Source organism: Meriones unguiculatus, chromosome 8 (assembly GCF_030254825.1).
Source record: "Meriones unguiculatus strain TT.TT164.6M chromosome 8, Bangor_MerUng_6.1, whole genome shotgun sequence".
Taxonomy (NCBI): Eukaryota; Metazoa; Chordata; class Mammalia; order Rodentia; family Muridae; genus Meriones; species Meriones unguiculatus.
The window spans coordinates 71,594,479-71,614,744 of record NC_083356.1 but is presented as its reverse complement, the minus strand read 5'-3'; the positions used below and the strand labels follow the sequence as shown (position 1 = coordinate 71,614,744).

The following is a 20,266-nucleotide window of genomic DNA, read 5'->3' as shown; positions in this document are numbered from 1 at the left end:
AGCGGGGGAGCTGTGAAACACGCCGAAGGATCTACAACGTGGAAGTCTTCAGAGCCATTTGAAAGAACTGTGCAGATCCATGACTTGGCTGCGAAGGCCTGGGATAGAAGGCTCACATTAATTTGAGAATCTTTTCTTCATCGAACCCAAATTTCTGTTACCTTTCCCTACAATAAACTCAATCACAGGTGAACAAGAAAAGAAAAAAAAGAACGATGGTCTGGGGAGATGGCCCAGCTGCTAAGTGCACTGCTCTTCCAGGGGACCCGAGTTCAGTTCTTAGGACCCACGTCAGGTGCCTTGCAACTGCCTGCAATGCAGCTCCAGGCAAAATCACATCTCTTTGACCTTCAGGGGCGCCGTGCTCAAGTGTACCTAGCCACAACAGACACACACACATAATTAAAAAAAAAAAAAGAAAAGAAAAAGATACTGGTGTAAGGGAGTGTCTCCTCAGTTATGTGCTTGGCATGGACTTTCCTTGAGTTTCATCCGTAGCCAGGCAAGGTGGCATTCCCAGCACTGGGGATATAAAGCCAGGAGAACCTGTTGAGGCAGAATTGGTAAGATTCAGGTAAAAGTGAAATGTCCTGTCCAAAGAAGAAGAAGAAGAGGAGGAGGAGGAGGAGGAGGAGGAAGAAGAAGAAGAAATAGTAGTAGTAGTAGTGGCACATTATTTAATCGTGAGTTCCAGGCCAGTTGGGAAAGAGCCTGTCAAAATGAATGAATGAATGAACAAATAAATAAATACATGCATGCATATGTACATACATACATAAAATAAAGGTGGAAAAGGACTGAGGAAGACAGCTGACCTTTGATCTTCACACACACACACACACACACACACTCACACACTCAGTGATTACAGCTTTGATTTCATTCGCCTTGCCTGACTTCTGGGCATTAAAGAAGGCTGTGGAATTGAGTGACTCTCATCAGGCTTCTTTTCTTTTAGTTTTTTGAGGCGAGGTCTCACTGACTGGCCTGGCACTCACCCTGTAGACCAGGCTGACCTTGAACTCGCAGAGATCACCTGCCTCCCCAGAGCATAAGGGAGTTCATCACCACTACAACTGGCCTTGACTAGTGGGTATCTCTTGCTTTCTTTTCCCTCTCCTTACCCCTCCCCTTTCTTCCTCTCCCCTCTCTGTAGATGGAATGTAGAATCTCGTACATGCTGGACAGGTGCTCTACCACTAGGCTTCCCAGCCCTTGGCTTTCTAAAACAGGTTATCCTTATGTATAGCTCAGACTTAACTCACTACCCTCAGGCTCCCGAGTGTGGGAATTACAAACATGTGTCACCACACCCAGATATATCAATCTGTTTTTTTTTTTGTTTTGTTTTGTTTTTTTCTGAAGGCTTTCAAATGGAGTCTAGCATGGAGACTTTCATTTGCAAAGCATGTCATCTAGCATGCCTGGCTGGGTCAGAATGAGAGGCTTCCATGCCCTGTGTCTTCTTTCTTCATTATCCACCTGTTTTTGTTTGTTTGTTTGTTTGTTTTGGCGGGTGGTGGTGGTGCTCCTCCCCCATCTCTCCTCCCATCTGGAACCATCCCCTGTCTGTCTCCCATTAGTAAACAAATACATGGGGGTGGGGAATGGCTCAGAGGTTAAGAGCACTGGCTGCTTCCAGTGCTGGGTTCAATTCCCAGCACCTACATAGCAACTTACAGCTGTCTGTAATTCCAGTTCCAGGGGATCTGATACCCTCACATCAATGCACATAAAATAGAATTAAATAAGTTATTAAAAAAGAAAACAAATAGGCATTGAGTTCAAATCCTCATAGGAATATATATATATATGCATATATATTAAAAAAAGAAAACACACAGATGGCCAAGGACTTTAATCCCAGCACTCTGGAGGCGGAGTCAGGTGAATCTCTTGAGTTTGAGGCCAGCCTGGTCTACAAAGTGAGTCTAAGACAGCCAGAGTCATATAGAGAAACCCTATCTTGGAATAAGAAAAGAAAGAAAGAAACACAGAAAAAGACAAGAAATGAAAACAGTCTTTTTAAAATAATATAGTGTGATAAATATAATGTGATAAAATAAAAAACTAACATATCAGAATTGGGCAAAACAACAACAAAACCAAACAGAAGGAAAAGAGCTCAAAAGCAGGCACAAGAAACAGACCCACCGTTTTGCACACTCAAGAATCCCATACAACAGTAAGCTGGAAACCATAATGCATGCACACGGGACCTGCAGGATAAAAAGAGGGAAGAAAAAAATATATTAATAAAATAGCTTTTTCATTTAATTTTTTTTTTTTAAGGGAGAGCCTGATACAACATTATGAGACAAGGAACAAAGATAGCCTTGAGCTCCTTTTCTGCTGGCGTCTCTGCGGAGCCCACCCTTAAGAATAGTTTGTTTCCCGGTGAGACTTTCTTGGAGGAAACTGAATTTTCATTTGCAGAGAGCTTCTGGGTTAGGGGTGGGCGTGTGTCCACTTCTCCCGTCAGCGCTAGGACCTGTGCAGACCCTGTGTGCACCGCCTCGGTCTCTGTGAGTTCATATGCACTTTGATCATGTTTATGTAGAGGGCCTTGTTTTCTTGGTGTCCTCCATCCCCTCTGGCTCTTACACTCTTTCCACCTCGTGTTCTGCACGGTTTGCTGAGCCAGGAGGGGTAGAATTTGATGGAGACCTCCCATTTAGGACCGAGTGTTCCAAGATGTCTCACTCTCTGCTGTGGGTTCCCATCTGCTGCTGGAAGAAGCTTCTCTGATGATGGCTGAGCAAGGCCCTGACCTGTGAGTGAGGCAGAATGTCTGTACGAGTCATTTTATTGCTTTTTCCTCCTCCTCCTCCTTTCCACTTGGTTCCTGGGCTATCTAGTCTCAGAATCTTGGTCACCCAAGCAATGTTGGGTACGGGTTCCATCTTGTGGAGTAGAAAAAGTCATAAGTCAAACCAGATATTGGCTGGTTTATTCCCACAAGCTTTGCGCCACTGTCACCCTAGCGTGTCTTGCGGGCAGGACACCGTCAGCCCGTTTCAAGTGTGCAGGTTGGCTGGTGGCCCTCACTGTGTTCACAGCACTGCACAGCCACCGGCTCTCTTCAGTGCTCTGATGTTCCCTCCATCTGCTTCTTATCTCCTTGGATGCACCTGTTCCTTACTTTCCACCTAACTGGGTTCACGCAGCACATGGCCTCTTTGCCTGCCTGGCTGCTTCCCTTTGCATGCCTTCAGCATCCGTCCATACTGTATGTAACCTGTATCCCCACTGCTTTGCTCCTTTTCATGGCTTAGTACTTTTCCATTGTGCGGATAGCCCACGTTTTGTGGATCCATTCATCCACGGAGGCAGGTGGTCTTCTTCTTTGACTGCGGATGGTGCTGCTGTGAGCATGTGTTCACAGGTTAGCTTGAACCCCTGTCATGCTGTGGGTATATTCCTAGGGGTGGAACCTCATCCTATAGCCAGTTGCCTGTTTATTCATGCAGAGAGAGAGAGGCCAGTAAAGCTGCGGCAACAATGACAAACAGCCAGTAGCAAAAATGACTTCTTAATCAGGACCACCCAAGCCCTCCGCTAAGAACTTGATGGGCTCAGAAGGCACCACCAGCGCCCCTTCCTGGGAAGGAAGCCCCCCTGATCCCGGGCTGTGGTAAGAACTCTGATTGCTTGGAGGTTAACTTGTTCAAGGTCACGGGGAGTCAGGCTGCCAGAACCTCGGGTGGCTTGGCCTCAGCTCCTTCTCAATCACTAAACTGCCGTGTCCCAGGAACTTGCCAGATGATTTCCTCTTGGATCTGGATGATGTGACGGGGGACAGGCTGGCAGCCATGGACTCCATCCTTACCATGCCAGGCACAGACTGTCAGGAAAATGAGTTTGCCTGCCTTGAGTACACCCAGCTGCAGGCAGCAGGAGTGTGCCTGCTGGTGACTGGAATTCTCCTGACATATTCATAACCCACACATAATGTGTGTGTGTGTGTGTGTGTGTGTGTGAGAGAGAGAGAGAGAGAGAGAGAGTGTGTGTGTGAGAGTGAGTGTGTGAGTGACTGCTTTATTCCTGTTTCTTCCAATAGCAGCCTGTCACCCAGACTTGTACTGCTGTTACTCTCTGTGTCTCCATGGGGTAGGGGTCTGGTAGGCAGCGTGTCTCCCTAAGTCTGTTGTGACCAGGTCATGACCATAGGTCTGGCTGGTGAGCTGCTGGCCTCAGACATTCTATAAGCCCATATGCGCAGGGCACCTGCACGCTGCCTCCCTGTATCCGTATGCGCCTCTTCCCAGAGCTTCCTACTCCTCCTGGGAGAGAAGTTTCTGGAAGTTCATTCCCCGAGAAGAGAAGGCCTCACGGGCCCAACTGGGGCCTCTTCATAACGTGAAGTGACATCTAGCCATTTTCATTGCTTAAAAAAGCCCTCAAACCCGTGATGATAGTTCCTTCCACTGTCTCCTGTTGGCCTTCCCACCCACCCCCCAAATGCGGTGTCCCCTCATCCACCTAAACCTGCTGCTGAGTTACCGGCCCCCAGAGGCCGTGGCTCTGGGCAGACGCATCTATACACTCTCGCAGCCGCCGCCTTCTCTGAGTGTAATCAAGCATCGAGCTAAGTAGCAAATAAATCTCCCGATCTCATAAGCCGCACAGCGAGATCATGTAAATGCAAATGAAAGACCTGATTTCAAGCTGTCGAGGGGGAGGGGAGAGAGCGCCAGGGCTCTGTCACCGTGACCGCCTCACTGGGCGAGGGCCATACATCAGGCTCACGGAGGGAGGCTGGCTGCCCCGGGGAGCAGAGAGCAGCCAGGTGGGTCGGCGGCAGGGTCCGGGCAGCCCGAGGGCTCTAGAGCAGTGGTGTGTCTGCTGCCCCGAGGAACCTGGGCCGGACGGGCGCTGTGTGGACCTCAGCTATCCGGGTGGGCAGGCAGCCGCTGCTGACTGAGCATGCCCGCTGGGCGCCGACCAGGAACTCTCCGCGGAGGGAGGGGCACAGACAACTCCAGGGACCTGGAACCTACTCGAGCCGCCTAGGTTCCCAGGCTATAGTGGCTCACCTGGGCTCAGATATATGCTTTAAAATATACTGTATGAAAATAATAATACATGTATCAAGAAACCCTGCTTTTTGTCCTTTAAAATGATATTTTGAGAGAGTCTCATGCAGAACAGTCTTGGCCGCCTCCTCCTCCTCTTCCTCCTCCTCCTCCTCCTCGGTACTGGGATTATGTAATGCAGCACCGCACCTGAGTCACGTGGTGCTGGGGGTGGAGCTCCAGGGACGCGTGTGTGTGTGTGTGTGTGTGTGTGTGTGTGTGTGTGTGTTAGGCAAACGTTCTTCCAACTGAGCTGACTTTTTCTTTTCAATGATAAAAGTGAGTCCTCTGTCTCTTCCCGGTACCCCAAGCTCACATCTTTAACCACATCCCCTCATAAGGCGGTTTGTTTTCTTACAGAATTAAAAAAAATAGCAAAAAATCATGTCTGGATGGTGGTGATATATGTAAGATTTTGAGTCCCGCTGAGTCTTTTTTTCCCCACTTGATGTTATTTTACACACCTTTGATCATATGGGGATGTGTTCTTCTGGCGTGTGAATTTTGGTATCATTATGCGACGCTCAGACAATGCACACAGCTCAAAGCCCAGGCTGCCTGGGTCCTTTGATGCATAATGTGCCTCCCTTCCCGTGATTGTTTATCTGAGGCTCTCATTATGGAAATAAATAAATATCCCTATGCTAATAGCGATCACAATTTGCATTTATATTGTGCTTTTCATTGGAAGATCTTAAGTTGTTTTACAGTAATGAACTACCCTGAGCGCAGGCACAGGGCACGTGTGCATATGTATGTAGAATCGGGATGCTATGCCGATATTTATTTAATAACTACTGGGCAATAACTGGGATTTCATCTCTCTTGGTTCTAATAGGATGCAGGATAGTGAGGAGAGGCTTTACAGTCGCAGACCAAGCAGCTGTTTTGTTGAGATGCTGGCTGAGAGAGTTAACAGGTTACACTGTGTAACCAGGGAGCAGGGAATGATTGATGCCTTGGGGGAGTGACTGATGCTTTCTTGGGGTGGACATCTAAGGTGGGTCTGGAACTCAGGCATCCAGCTTCCTGGCACAAAACCTGCCATTTGGGAATTTGAGCTCGTCCCCCACCTGTCTGGAGCAAGCTCAGTTTGGAACGAACAGCACCAACAGCACCGTCATCCTATGTGTGACTGGAGGGAAACGGTGCTCACTGAGGCTGTAGCCGTGTGTGGGGTGGGAGGCGATCATGCTGGGGCTTCAGGGCTCAGCCACTTCTGGGGTTGCCTGTGGGAGACCTGCACCTGCCTGGGAAAGGTCCTGGAGGGGCCATGAGCCTGAGGCAGCTCCAGGGCTGCAGACCCACCCTTACTGGGGATGGTTTTTTCAGAGCTCCAATCCTTCCTGTTGGAGGGAGCTGCTGTTGTAGAAGGAACTGGGAGAATCCCAGGACCCCTGGGACGGGAGAAAGATTGTTTTAATTAGAGCAGAGAGAATGGAACTGAGGCGGAGGGGTGACATGTTAATAAGGTTTAATGAAGCTGTCTGCTGATGGGGACAGCTGTCACCCGGAGCTGTATTCCAGCCAAGCCCTCCCTGACAGAGGAAACCCGGAAAGAGTGCTTTGAAGGAGGCTGGGGAAGGCGGGGTGGCCAGCGTGGAGCTGGGATTCTCCTCTTTGGAGTTGAACATCTGCCCCTCCTGGGGATGAGGGAATCAAGTTAGGGAGCCATGCCTAAATGGCTTCCAAAAGCTCCCAATTCCCTGGTGTGTAAAAGCAAGCTGTGCCTCTTGCAGACCTTGAGGACTTGGGTGAGAAGTTTTTAAGAATCAGATGTAAGACTGAGGGATCCCGGATTCTGAAGAGTGATAGGACTTCGTTAGTTTTTTTCCTGACCCTCTGTTTCCCATCTGCCAATGGGAATGATGTCGCCTTACTTCAGGTCGGTCAGTCTGTCAGGCTGAGCACAGACGCTTGACCTTAGCCCAGCTCATCTGTTTGTGCCTGAAATGGACCAAATAGACAGACTTCCACTTTTTCCCCCCAGAGCTGAGGACCAAACCTAAGGCCTTGAGCTTGCTAGGCAAGTGCTCTAGAGACCACTGTGCTAAAACCCCAACCACCACTTTAAAAAAAAAAAGATTTTATTTTTATTTATGTGTATGTGTGTTTATGTGTGAGCATATGCTGCATGTATGTAGTGCCCTGGAAGGCCAGAGGAGGGTCACAGATCCTCTGTAGCTAAGGCTACAGGCAATTGTGAACTGCCTGATGTGGGTGCTGGGTATTGAACCCAGGACCTCTGCAAGAGTGGCAGACACTCTAAGCATTGAGCTAGCTCTCCAGCCCCTTGTACAGATTTCTTTAAGATTTCTTTGCCCATCTGTAAAATGGGAAAAAATGACCCCATACAAAGTATTCTGTGAGTTCAGGGAGAAGGACAAAAAGTGCAACATAGTATCACAAAAGGAAGTCACAGGGTAGCATGCATGCCTCAAATACAGGAGATACATAGTAAATGTTTAGTCTTTGGCTTTTTGAGACAAGGTTTCTCAGTGTTAACTCACTCTGTAGACCAGGCTGGCCTCAAGCTCAGGGATCCACCTGCCTCTGCCTCTTGAGTGCTGGGATTAAAGGCGTGCACCACCACACCTGGCCTACGGATGTTTATTCTCTTCTTTTCTTCCTTCACTAAAGACAGCATAGTGGTTCTTTGTTCTTTATCCCAACAACAACCTGCTGTGCATCCTGCCCTAGGGCCTTTGCATAGCTCAGCCTGGTTGCTGGCTCAGAGACCCCTTTTGCACATGGCCATCTCTTGTCCTTTCCTAAAATGAGGGGCAGGCTGCTGGAGGAGCCATGTGGCCCATCAAAGCTGAGGTTTGTAACGGAGTGGCATCAGCTCTACAGATGTCAGCGTGAGGTAGCCATGGAAGAGCAAGTGACCACCAGGGTCTCAGGTCTCCTTACAGCACAGGGGCAGCTGCTCTCTCACACCTGTCACCACTTGTTTGTCCTAGTCTGGAATTCAGGGTCAGGAGCTCTCCTGAGCACACACGTGCCACACTCAGCTGGTGTCACGCAGCCCGGGGAGGGACCCAGAGTCCCCCACCCCACCCCCGTCAGGCTGCTTTTCTCCTCAGCCTCTGGAAAGCTCCGGAGCAGTAGCTGAGTCCTCTGAGGTGAGGAAGCCCTTGTGTTTACTGGGCTCCCCTGCCCTCCCTGAATGCCAGCTGGACTCTGTAAAATGCTGATTTGAAACTTGTGTCTCTCTTTTCCTGACCACTTTACCAGACTCAGTAAGACTTAGCTGCCCTGTGGCCAGCCGACCTAAGCGCTGTTTTCTGAAATGGCCACCCTTTCCACATCTCTCCTCATCAGTCCACTTATGAGAGCAGCAGCCTCGACTTCTTGCTTCTCCCAGATGGCTCCAACTTGTGTCAATCTGATAGCACACTAGCCAGCAAGCAGTGGGTGGGACTGAGGGTGAAAGCTGTACCTGGATGTTGGCTAGAGTTCAGTGGGGGAAGCTGGATCGCAGTGGTACCTTTCTAGAGACTCAGAGGTACCCAAAGGAGCTGCTCCCTTGGGCTCTCTCTGTCTCTCTCTTTATTTTTTGAGGCAGGGTTTCTCTGTGTAGCCTTGGCTGTCCTGGACTTGCTTTGTAGACCAGACTGGCCTCGAACTCGCAGAGCTCCGCCTGCTTCTGCCTCCTTGAGTGCTGGGATCACAGGCATGTGCCACCGATCCTGGCTGTCCAGTGGGTTCTCAAGCCCACCAGGTACTGGGGACAGATGGGATAGAGGAAACAGTGGTGGAGGACTCCCAGAGACAGGGGCTCTACACAAGGTCCAGGGCTCTTTTCAGCTGTGATGGCTTAGGCACAGTTTGTTACGCTCTGGCTGTGATCTTCAGGGAAGGCAGAGGCGACTTGCTCTGGAGAAGTCTGAGGCACGGAGGAAGCCTGAACCCAGAAACTGCAGGATGGCTCTCCACTGGTGTGCTGCTGTTTCCCTTTGGTGGTTGTTCCCCCGTGGCAAGAGGACAGCTGCACTCCCCCCGGGGAAGTGCGGGAGCAGACAGGAAGTCATAGCATGAAGGTTGCATCAGAGGTCATGGTGATCAGTGCCCCAAAGCCCCTGCAGCTTTCACCCTCAATCCCACCCACTGTCTGCTGGCTAGAATGCTGTCAGCTTGACAGACATTGGAGCTATCTGGAGCCTCAGTTGAGAAAATTCTCCCATGAGATTGGCCCATAGGCAATTCAATCATCTTGACTGATGATTGGTGTGCGAGTGCTCAGCTCACTGTGGGTGTGACCCCTGGGCATGTGGTTCCCGGTTCTATGAGAAAGCAAGCTGTCAATCTCAGCACTGGCGAGGCAGAGGCAGGCAGACGTCTGTGAGTTTGAGGCCAGCCTGGTCTATGTAGTGAGATCTAGGACAGCCAGGGCTATGTAGAGAGACCTTGTCTCAAAAACAGAAACAAAACAGAACAAGATACAAAACCCAAAAAGAGGTACAGGGGCAAATTGAGCAGGGCATGAGTGGCAAGCCAGTAAAGGGAGTCCCTCCATTGCCTCTGTGGCAGCTCCTGCCTCGAGATCCTGACTCATCTCCCCTTCTTCATAGATTACAATTATAAGCCGAAATAAACCCTTTTCTCCCAAAGTTGCTTTTGGCCACAGTGTTTCAGCACAGACACAGAAAGCTAACCAGGGCAGGGCAAGGGTCAGAGATGGGCTGCGCCAGCATCTGGGCCTCCCGAGTGAGGGCAACATGGGGTTCTGTTCCGGCTTTTTCTGTCTCATGCAGGACACTTGCTACCATCAGTGTTTAATTCACTGGGTTCCCCAGTCTCCACTTCACTACTGCTCACTAGTTCAAGGGTTGTGTGCGTGTGTGTGTGTGTGTGTGTAGCCTCCTTTTCAAGTTGTGACAATGAAAAATGGTCCAGGTGTGGCCAGGTGTCCCCTTGGGGAGAAACTAGTTCTAGTTTAAATGACTGCTGTTCTAGGTCTGTCCTATGATAGCTTCCCCAAGAAGGGGAAGGGGTCCTGGCAGTATCCTGAGCCGAACTACTAGTATCACATACAGATTGAAACATTCTGGGTATACACACACACACACACACACACACACACACACACTTCTCCAGCGTTATGTTTGCTGTGACCAAATACCCTAAAAAATACCAACTTAGAGGAGGAAGGGTTTGTTCTGGCCTATGGTTTGAGGGGTGACAGTCCATCAGTGTGGGGAGGGCACAGTGATGGGGGCATGAGGTGGCTGGCCATAGTGCACCTGCAGCCAGGAAACTGAGTTCTTATTCAGCTTGGGATGGTGCCACTCGGGGCTAGAAGCATGCCTCCTGAGTGACTATAAATTCAGTCAGGTTGACAGTAAGGTTGAACCACTGTGGGTGTCCAGGACATAATGGTTGGATTATAGGCAGATGCTTGGCTCTAATAGCGAATACCGATACCCCCATGGCTGTGCCAGTTCACAATCCCACAGATCACAAGTGTTTTGATTGCCTCAGATTTTGACAGTGCCATTGAACTTTTATTTTGTGCTGTTCAGAGGTTTAATGTGTTGATATGTGGGCCTTGACTACACAGACATCTTTTTAATGGAGTGTCTATTGAGTATTTCACTCATTTTTCTGTAGAAGTGTTTTCCTACTTGTTGATTTGTGGCTGGTCTTTATATAGGATGAGTGTAACTGTAAGAATACAAATGACTTGTCTCACTTTGTGCCTTGGAGGTTTAAGGTGGACCACTCTGAGCTTCCCTCACTGCACTGCTGGTGCTCTTGACTGTCATTAGGTTTGTCCTTTCTGGAAGACAGTTCACTTCCTAAGAACAAGGCTATATGGCTGTTTTCATCTCAGAACTCTCAGCACAGGGCTCCATGCAAAAAGGGAACAACAGCAAAGATCTGTGGAATAAATATAAGCCAGCTGTTCCTCAAAGGTAATTTCTGATGGCCACAGCCTTCCCTCTTTTCTAAATCCCAGGCAATAGGTCTTAGGAGCACAAAGAGTGACCTGCCCTCTGCCTGCTTCTTGCTGAAGAGGGTTTCCAGCTCCTGAGTCTGTCCATTGTTCCTCGTCCAGCTGGAAGTTGGCCCACCTGCACCTGCCCTGAGGGAGGGAGGGCCTTGCAGAGAAGCCACGTTTTAATTAACTTCCCCACCAGTCGCTGGCGACACCAGAACTTCATCTGTAGCCCAGAGTGAGCAGTGTGGAAGGGCTTCAGAACTAAACCACCCAACAGAGCGCCTCGGGTGCCCACCTAGAACCCCTGGCTCTCCAGGGAGGATGGGGGCGGAGATTAGAGATATGAAACAAGAGGGAGAGAAATGGCTAGCTGCTCGAGGGAGGAACAGAGACTCTGCAGAGAGGCTGTTTCACCGCGTGCTGTGTCCAGGGTCACTCGGGACTATTCTAACTCCAGAGATATTGGCAGATGGAGGCTTGGGGAGGTGGTCAGGTCTTGAGAGTGGGCCCCTCGTGGCACTTGTGCCCTTCGAGGAAGCAGAGGAAAGTTCCAGATCTGTAGTCTCTAGCCTGTGGACTTCACGTGGAGGGCAGCCGTCCACTGACCGGGGAGGCAGGCCCTTCTCAGACCCAATGGGCTGTTGTCCAGATCTGGGACTTCCACCTTAGGACATGTAGAAAGGACTGATGAGGTTCAGCCGCTCAGTGTGTGGTGAGGTAGTTAGCACCAGGTTCATCACAGGCCTGGTTCATCTGTGCCCTCAGTCAAGCCGTGTTGCTAGCATCTTTTGTGTTGGTGGGTGCTGGGAGAAAACAAACTTAACCTTTAAATATATTATCAAATATTTCAAGTCACATTAAGACTGAATTGCCAGGTCGTGGTGGTGCACGCCTGTGATCCCAGCACATGAGAGGCAGAGGCAGGTGGATCTCTGTGAGTTCAAGGCCAGCCTGGTCTACAGAGTGAGTTACAGGACAGCCAAGGCTACACAGAGAAATCCTGACTCAAAAAACAAAACAAAACAAACATCAACAACAACAATAAAATATAAGATCAACTGAATTATTTCACCCTCTTTTTTTTTTTTCCAAGATGTATTTATTTACCATATATACAGTGTTCTGCCTGCATGCCAGCAGAGGACACCAGATCTCATTATAGATGGTTGTGAGCCCCCATGTGGTTGCTGGGAATAGAACTGAGGACCTTTGGAAGAGCAGCCAGTGCTCCTAACCTCTGAGCTATCTCTCCAGCCCTATTTCACCCTCTTTAAAATCGATTATATTGTTCTAAAAATGTTAACGTGACTATTAATAACAAACAAACAGCGTTGGAAAATGGCTCAGTTGGTAAAGTGCTTGCCCTCCAAGCACAAGAACTTGAGTTTGATCATCAGAATTCATGCAGAAAGCTCAGCCTACTGAGCAAGTGCCTGGATCTGGGAGATTCAGTAGAAAAAAACAAGGTGGAAAACATTCTGAAGAATGCATGTATGCATGCACATATGTGCACACACACACAGACACACACATGAACACCAGCAGACACACCTGCACGCATACACACATGCACATGCGTGCACTGGACCACTGCCCCCATGGACACACAGCCTCCAGGAGATGGGGTGGAGCCAGCTAAGCGTCAGGCAATTGCTGATGTAAGCACTTGCCTTCACACTTCTCCCACAGCCTTGTTTGAGATGTAATTATTATCATCATACCATCCAGTTCATCTGTCCTCAAAGTACGTAAGATGCTCTTAGGGTAACCAGAGTCAGGCAATCACCAGCACCATCCCCTGTAGAACATTTTCTCTCCTCATAGGGAACTGTTCCCCAGTCAGCCATGCCATCCCTCAGCCACCATCCAAGCCTGACCTGGCAGCCTCACACCTTCCTGCCTCTGCGAACAGCCTGCTGTGGGCCTATGCATGATGGGCTCTCATGGTATGTGGCCGGCTATGTTTGCTTCTGAAGAGTCATGCTGTCAAGGTCCAGCGTGCTGTGACAGATACTGTGTCTGCTTCTCACACAAGGACCACGACCTTGAGAGGCAACAAGGAGCCTGTCCAGATGCTGTCCCAGAGGCCTCTCCAAAGAAACCTCTACAGATTATTTTAATTACTATTAAAGGTGGCATACACCTTTAATCTCATCACTTGGAAGGCAGAGGCAGGCAGATTTCTGTGAATTCATGGCCAGATTAGTGAGTCTGTCAGGGCCACAGACTGAGACCGACTCTAAAATATATATATTTATTTTTATTTACATGAATGTATGTGTCTATGTTTGGATATGTACAAATGAGTGCAGTGCTCGTAGAGGCCAGAAAGGGGCACCAGATCTTTTAGAGTGGAATTACAAGTATTTGCAAGGCTCCCTACCTGGGTTGGAATCTCTACAAGAGCATACTCAGTCTTAAGCACCAAGCCACCGCTCCAGCCCTAGAGAAGCCTTTTATCTTAGGCACCTGTTGCACACCTGCCATGTGTCACCAGGGAGAAGGACCTTAGTGACTGTGTGACCCATGCAAGAGGGCCTAGAATGGAGCAGAGTACTTCTGAGCCCCCAGCGAGTGGGACAGAATTTAATACTGACACTCAGGAGTGGGGGCTTTGGTGCAGTTGGCAGAACTCTTATCTCCCATGCACAAAGCTGTGCATCTCCAGCACCACACAAACTGGCAACTCAAGCCTGGTCCAAGCCCTTGCTAGCCCTGCTAGCATAGGCAGATCCTGGGATACATAACCTGGTCACTGTGGGGTGCCATCAGCCTGTTCCACGGACACTGTCAAGAGTGTGTCCACAGGCTGAAGGCACCAGAAAGCCACAAGCCCTGACATTTAGTCAACCCGTGGGTCAAAGACAGAAACCTGGGGTTCCCGACCAGACTCTCCCCCATCTACCCATGGCCATATGCAACCTCACTCTCCCCATCTGAAAGTGGGAGTGGTGAGCCCTGAGTCCCTAGATACGTGGTTCTCACCCTTCCTAATGCTGTGACCCTTTAATACAGCTCCCCATGTTGGTAACCCCAACCATAACATTTTTGTTGCTACTTCATAACTGTAACTTTGCTACTGTTATGAATTGTAATGTGAATATCTGATTTGCAGGGTACCTGATATGTGACCCCTGCAAAAAGGTCATTTGACCCCAAGGGGTGATGACCCATAGATTGAAAAGCACTGAGCTAAATGGTTGTGAGAAGTGCACGGGAGCAGGCATGGGAGGAAGCACAGGAGAGTGTTCTCGAGTGAAGAGGAAGGCGTGGAAGATACTCTGGGAGCCAGGCAGGGCGGTGCCTCCAGCCTCCGGGAACCTTGGTTATAGCAAGGTGTGGAGAGTAACAAAGAGCCTGATCCTGAGTGTAAGAAATAGCATAGAATGGTCCATTGTGAAGACAGAACTGCTTTGTCAGCCTAGGCCAATCGGAAACAGCGAACCCCGGCAGGCCCCTGCTAGTCTAGCTATCCCCACCCAAACTGAAAGTGTAGAGTCAAAAAATGACTACTAGCTGAGTTTGCTTAACGATCCACAGACAAAGTTCATGTAGCTGGAAAGCTTTAAAATCAGCTGAGTGTGGGAAGTAGGGACGAATCTGTGCAGGGTCTCTGTTGAGAAAAGACAAAGGTGAAGAAGGGGTGGCTCAGCAGCTAAACGAGCTCGCTGCCACTCCTGCCCATTGGAGTTTCGTTCCCAGAACTCACATGGAAGGAGAGGAGTCCCACAACACCCCTCCTGTGCCGGCTAGTCTTATGTCAACTCAAGCTTCAGAGAGGAGGCAGCCTCGGTTGAAACAACACCTCCATAAGATCAGGCTGTGGACAAGCCTTTAGGGCATTTTCTTAATTATTGATTGATGGGGGAGGGCCCAGCCCATTGTGGGTGATGCTATCCCTGGGCTTGTTGTCCTGGGCTCTCTAGGACAGAAGACTGAGCAAGCCATGGGAGCAAGCCATGGGGAGCAAGCCAGTAAGCAGCATCCCTCCATGGCTCTGTATCAGCTCCTGCCTCCAGGTTCCTACCCTGTTTGATCTCCTGAACTGACTTCCATGATGGACCACGATGTGGAAGTATAAGCCAAATAAACCCTTTCCTCCCTAAATTGATTTTGGTCGTGGTGTTTCATCACAGCAACAGTAACCCTGACTGAGACAGCTCTGACTGCTCTGCTCCCCCCATAAACAAATGGAGGAATGTAAGCAGCAGACATGTAAGATTTTGCACACACACACACACACACACACACACACACACACACACACACAGTCAGCCCTCTGTGCTATGGGACTATTCTCTGTGCTCAAGGCATGCCCACCACTGTCTAGGTTGATGCCCAACCTTGCAAGATCATAAAAGAAACTGTCTGGCTTTCCCTACTATGAGTCTCCATTGCTCATTCCTGTTTGAGGGTCCTCATTCCTCACGTGGGCTAAATCTGCCTGCCCTGGACAGGCACACCATCCCTTAGGAGTTGTGGGTGATTCGTCTATAGAGCCGTGGGAATGTCTATGGCTGATAACGATGACATCCTGGGAGTCAAAGAGGAGCTTGCTGCAGACCCAGAAGTAGGAGTCACTGTCCAGGTGCCAAGGTGACAGATGAGAACTCAAAGAGGAAGTGGCTCTCTCCAGCCACGTGTGTTAGGCAGAGAAGCCAGTCCTCTCTCCTCGAACCTCCCTCCATCTTCTTGAACTTATTTCCCAGTTCCAGGAGAGTCCAGATCCAGCTAGCTGCTCTGCCTATCTGTGTACCATGGGTGCTTGGGGACCCCACGTGCAGCTTGCTTGCCCCTCACAGGAAGAACCCTATCAACCCTGCTGCTGGGGAGACAGTGTTCACCCCAGCTAGGTCTAAGGCTTACCTCAGCCCTCTTTCCCCAACAGGCGGAACTTGGCAAGCCCCGGGAAAGAAGCTGCAGCCTGCCTGGCCTCAACTTTAACTATGGACTCTATATCCGAGGGCTAGATGGAGGGGTCCCTGAAGGTGAGTGTGTGTCTTTAGGAGCACAGAGATTTGAGAGGTGAATTGGGGGGCTCACACTTTCTTCCCACTTTCAGCCAGCTTTGATAAAGCCGCTTGTCAGGAAAAGTAAGAGGGAAAGAAAGAGATGGTATCCTGGATTGGATCTGGTATCCCGGAGGTAAGACCTTGGCCAAAGGTAGCCCCAGGTGGGCTGTCTTCCTTCTTTACAGTGAAACAAGCACTGAACAGTCTCGGGGTCAGCTCCTGAGGGCTGTGAAAGTCAAAGCTAACTGGTTTGGTTTTGTTGTGATGAAATATTCTGACAACAAAGCTGGGCAGTGGGGCACACATTTAATCACAGCACTTGGGAGGCAGAGGCAGATAGGTCTCTGAGTTCAAGGCCAGCATGGCCTACAGAGCAAGTTCCAGGACAGTCAAGGCTACAAAGAGAAATCCTTTCTTGGGGGGCGGGGGAAGGGGGGATTCTGGCAACAAACGATTTAAGGAAGAAAAGGGCCTACTTAGCTCATAATCCTCCGTGACTGCAGGGGAGTCGTGGTGGCAGGAGCATAAAGCAGCTGGACACATGACGTCCTCAGTCAAGCGCAGAGGATGGACGCACGCCTGCTCACATGCAGCCTGTGCTCAGCCTGACTTCTTTACTCTTTACAGTTCAAGATCCCCTGCGTAAGAGTGGTGCCGCCCACAGTGGACTGGGTCTTTCCACAACAATTCACTTAATTCAGACAACCCCTGCACACTAACTCCATGCAGACCATCCCTCCTTGAGACTAAGTTAGCAATCAAACCATCACAGGCCCCCTTTGGGATCTCTGGGCAACGGGTCTCTCCCTTCAGGTGGCTTGCTTGCCAGGGCCAGGAAGTACTGTCCTCCTGCAGGAGGGGGTGATGGGAGCCCCGAACCCTCTTTACAAGTCCCAGGTACCTCCCTCCCACTGACACCCACCCTTCTGTTGTCTCTTTACCTGCAGCTATTGGGCACTGGAATGTGTTTAAGCAGCAACCCACCTGCCCCCAAGAGCTGACCCGGAACTATATTGCCATGAACCGTGGGGCTGTCAAAGCTGGCCTGGTGACTGCCCGGGAAAATATGCTCTACCGCCAACTTAATGACATCCGAATCAGCGACCAGGAAGACCGGCGACAGAAGGAACCACCCAGTGTCCCTCCCAACATGACCTTTGGGATCCGTTCACGGTAAGGTCAGGGAACCCAGCTCCAACCTTCCCTGTGGCTGCTGAGGGTAATGAGGCCCCCAGGGAGCTGGGAGCCAGAAAGAGAGCCTTGGAGTGGCTGACACCAAGCTGTGGTGGGAAGTAAGAACAGGTCGTGCCCTGGCCAGTGAGCATTTGTCAAGTGTGGTAGCACTTTACACGTGTGCCTGTAATCCCAGTATTTGGTAGGCAGGGGAGGAGGGAATTCATCGTCATTCTTGCCCACATTGCCCGTGTTTCAAGTTTGAGGCCAGCCTAGGCTACAAAAGACCTGGTCTCAAAACAAAACAAAACACCCAAAACAAACCAAAAAACAAACAAGCAAATACCACCTGGGGCTGGAGGGAGGGCTCAGACAACCAAGAGCCTGCCGCAGAAGCACCGGACTTGAGTCTGGATTGTGCCTGAGGCTTTGCCTCAGTTCCCGTACCTGAACAGGGGGTCAAAGCAGTGAATGTTGCCTCTCCCTGCTGAGAGATCTCAAGACTTCACGTCATTGAAAAGACATTCCTTTTGGGAGCTGGACATAGCCAGCCCTCAGTTCCTGCAAGCTGTGCCTCTGATTAAGGTGATGTGATTCAAACTGTAGGCCCAGGAGCAAGGAGATGTGGGCAGGAAAGGCGAGTGAGTAGTGGCTAAGGGCACTTGTTGATTCTGCAGAAAGCCCGAGTTCCCGAGTTCCCAGCCTTTCGAGGGGCTCACAGCCCTGTGAAAGATCCAGTTCTAGGGGATCTGACACCCTTTCTGGTCTTTGTGGGCACTGCACACACATAGCACACACACATGCATGCAGACAAATGCTCCCATACATAAACTAAAAATACATCTTTTTCAGTTGACTTTTCCATGGTAAACCGTAGGAGCTGAGACATTTCCTGTCACAGACCACTAGATAAATGTAGACAGTCTGGCGTGCACCCTAGAAGCATGGGTTACCCTGAGAGGGGAGCTATCTGGCCCCATGGTCAGAAAGTGAGGCCATGACCATGATTGAAGGGGTTCAATCAGCCTCTTCAGACCAAGAGACTCCATGCTACCCATGGAACCAGGCATGTTGGCTGCTCACTCTGTTTCCGGACTGGCCCCTCCCTAGTTCCATGGACTCAAACTGGCCTCCATCTTATTTCTCTCCATATTTTTTACCTACCATCAGCCCATGTGCACGATGGGTACCTATTTCACCCTGACTCCAGGGAGGGCCATGGGACCAAGCTTGGCCATTCAGGGAATCCAATTCCCCCACCTCCAGTGATTGGCTATGCTACGCCACTCTTGTTTTGTTTGTTTGTTAGCTGGTTGGTTGTTTGGTTGGTTGGCTGGTCCCTTCTGTTCCTCATGTGTTTATTGTGGCAAAATCCTATCATTTTAATCAGTGGGAGTGGACATATCCCTGTCACTGTCTGCAATCACCACTTGTCCCTTCAGTTGTTTATCTTCCCAAACTGAAGCTCACACCCACCAAAAGCTCCACGAACTCCTTGACAGAGAAGCCTCTGCTTAGGCCTCAGATGCCATCTGATGACATTCTTAGTCTTTGGGTTTGTGGAAACGGGGTTTTGTGTGTACCTTACAAAACGATGTTAGCTCGGACACAGGTGTACAAGGAAGGGCTATCAGTGGGGTTAAAGATAGCCCAGATGGGTTGGAGAGATGGCTCAGAGGTTAAGAACACTGGCTGTTCTTCCAAAGGTCATGAGTTCAATTCCCAGCACCCACATGGTGGCTGATAGCTATCTATAATGAGATCTGGTGCCCTCTTCTGGTGTGCAGGCACACATGCAGGCAGAATAGTGTACACATAATAAATAAATAAATCTAAAAAAAAAAAAGATAGCCCAAGATAATGTGGCTCTGGGCCTGTAGCATTCTAACTCTGCAATCTCTGAAGGTCTAGTCAGTCAGTCAGCCTTTTAGAATGTGTAACACAGGGGCAGCTTTTTCTGGGAACTTCAGTTCACACCATCTTGCCATTTTCTTCAGACACCAATCCGACAGCCCCTTTTCATGAGGTCACCCACCTCCTACTAGAAACACATTTCTCTATACAACCCTTAAAACCTAGCATGCGGCAGTGATGTGAAACTGATGATGCAGTGATGATGTAGTGATGTGGCAGTGATGAGGCAGTGATGTGGCAGTGATGATGTAGTGTTGATGTAGTGATGTGGCAGTGATGATGCAGTGATGATGTAGTGATGTGGCAGTGATGATGTGGTGATGTGGCAGTGATATGGCAGTGATGATGCAGTGATGTGGCAGTGATGATGCAGTGATGTGGCAGTGGTGGTAGTGTAGTGAGGTGTGGTAGTGGTGAGATACAAGGGAATCTTGCTTCTGAGTTCTCTGATTGAGTTCTGTGTTCTCTGCCCCAGCCCAGCTTGGTGAAGGTGCCCTCCTCGCCTTGTCCCTGCAGACTGTGGAGTTACAGAAATCTCTCTGAATTTTTTTCCATTTTCTCCTATTTTATATATGGGCTTCTAGTATGTGATCTCTGTGTTTTGAGTTTTGACAGTCTCTCTCACTTGGGAATTCTCCTCCAATGTACTGGTTGGTGGTATACCAGTAACCTGGCGTTCTCTCTCCCCATTTTTCTATAAACTTTCATGTCAACTTCATTCTAATGTCATTAGAACCTTCACTGGAGGCTAGCAGGGGCCTGTTTACCCACAGGAAGCTGGGAAGGGTTAACTGACCTCCCCAAATTTATGCTAGTCAGGCTTGGCCCAGATTCATAACCTGGTAGACTTCTCTTTTGAAACGTTTAATATTAGAACATACATTAGCAGTCATGTGACTGAGAGCTCTTATTGGAAACAAGAGAAGTAGAACATTCAGAGAGGTGAGGAAAGTACCCCAAGGTCACACGGCACTGCTGCTGATGGAGCCAGGTCTACAGTTAAGGAGGGAAGGCCCTCCTTAGACTCTCTCCTCTTTCTAATGTTGGCGTGGTGCAGCCACCCCAAAACTCTGGTCCCTGGGGGGCTTCAGCTTTCCATCCTTTGAGTCAGCTGGGCTCAAAAATGCCAGGCATTACACCATCAGCTC

The 20,266-nt window shown here is 49.6% G+C and overlaps 1 protein-coding gene across 1 annotated transcript in view; it reads left to right on the top strand.

Annotated features, from left to right (window-relative positions):
- Cfap77 (cilia and flagella associated protein 77) overlaps nucleotides 1-20,266 on the top strand; it is a 124,108-nt gene that overhangs the window by 54,430 nt on the left and 49,412 nt on the right. Inside the window, exons 2-3 of the mRNA XM_021632316.2 lie at nucleotides 15,908-16,007; nucleotides 16,979-17,204. Of these exons, the coding sequence (XP_021487991.1) occupies nucleotides 15,908-16,007; nucleotides 16,979-17,204 (326 nt within the window). The remainder of the gene's footprint in view (nucleotides 1-15,907; nucleotides 16,008-16,978; nucleotides 17,205-20,266) is intronic.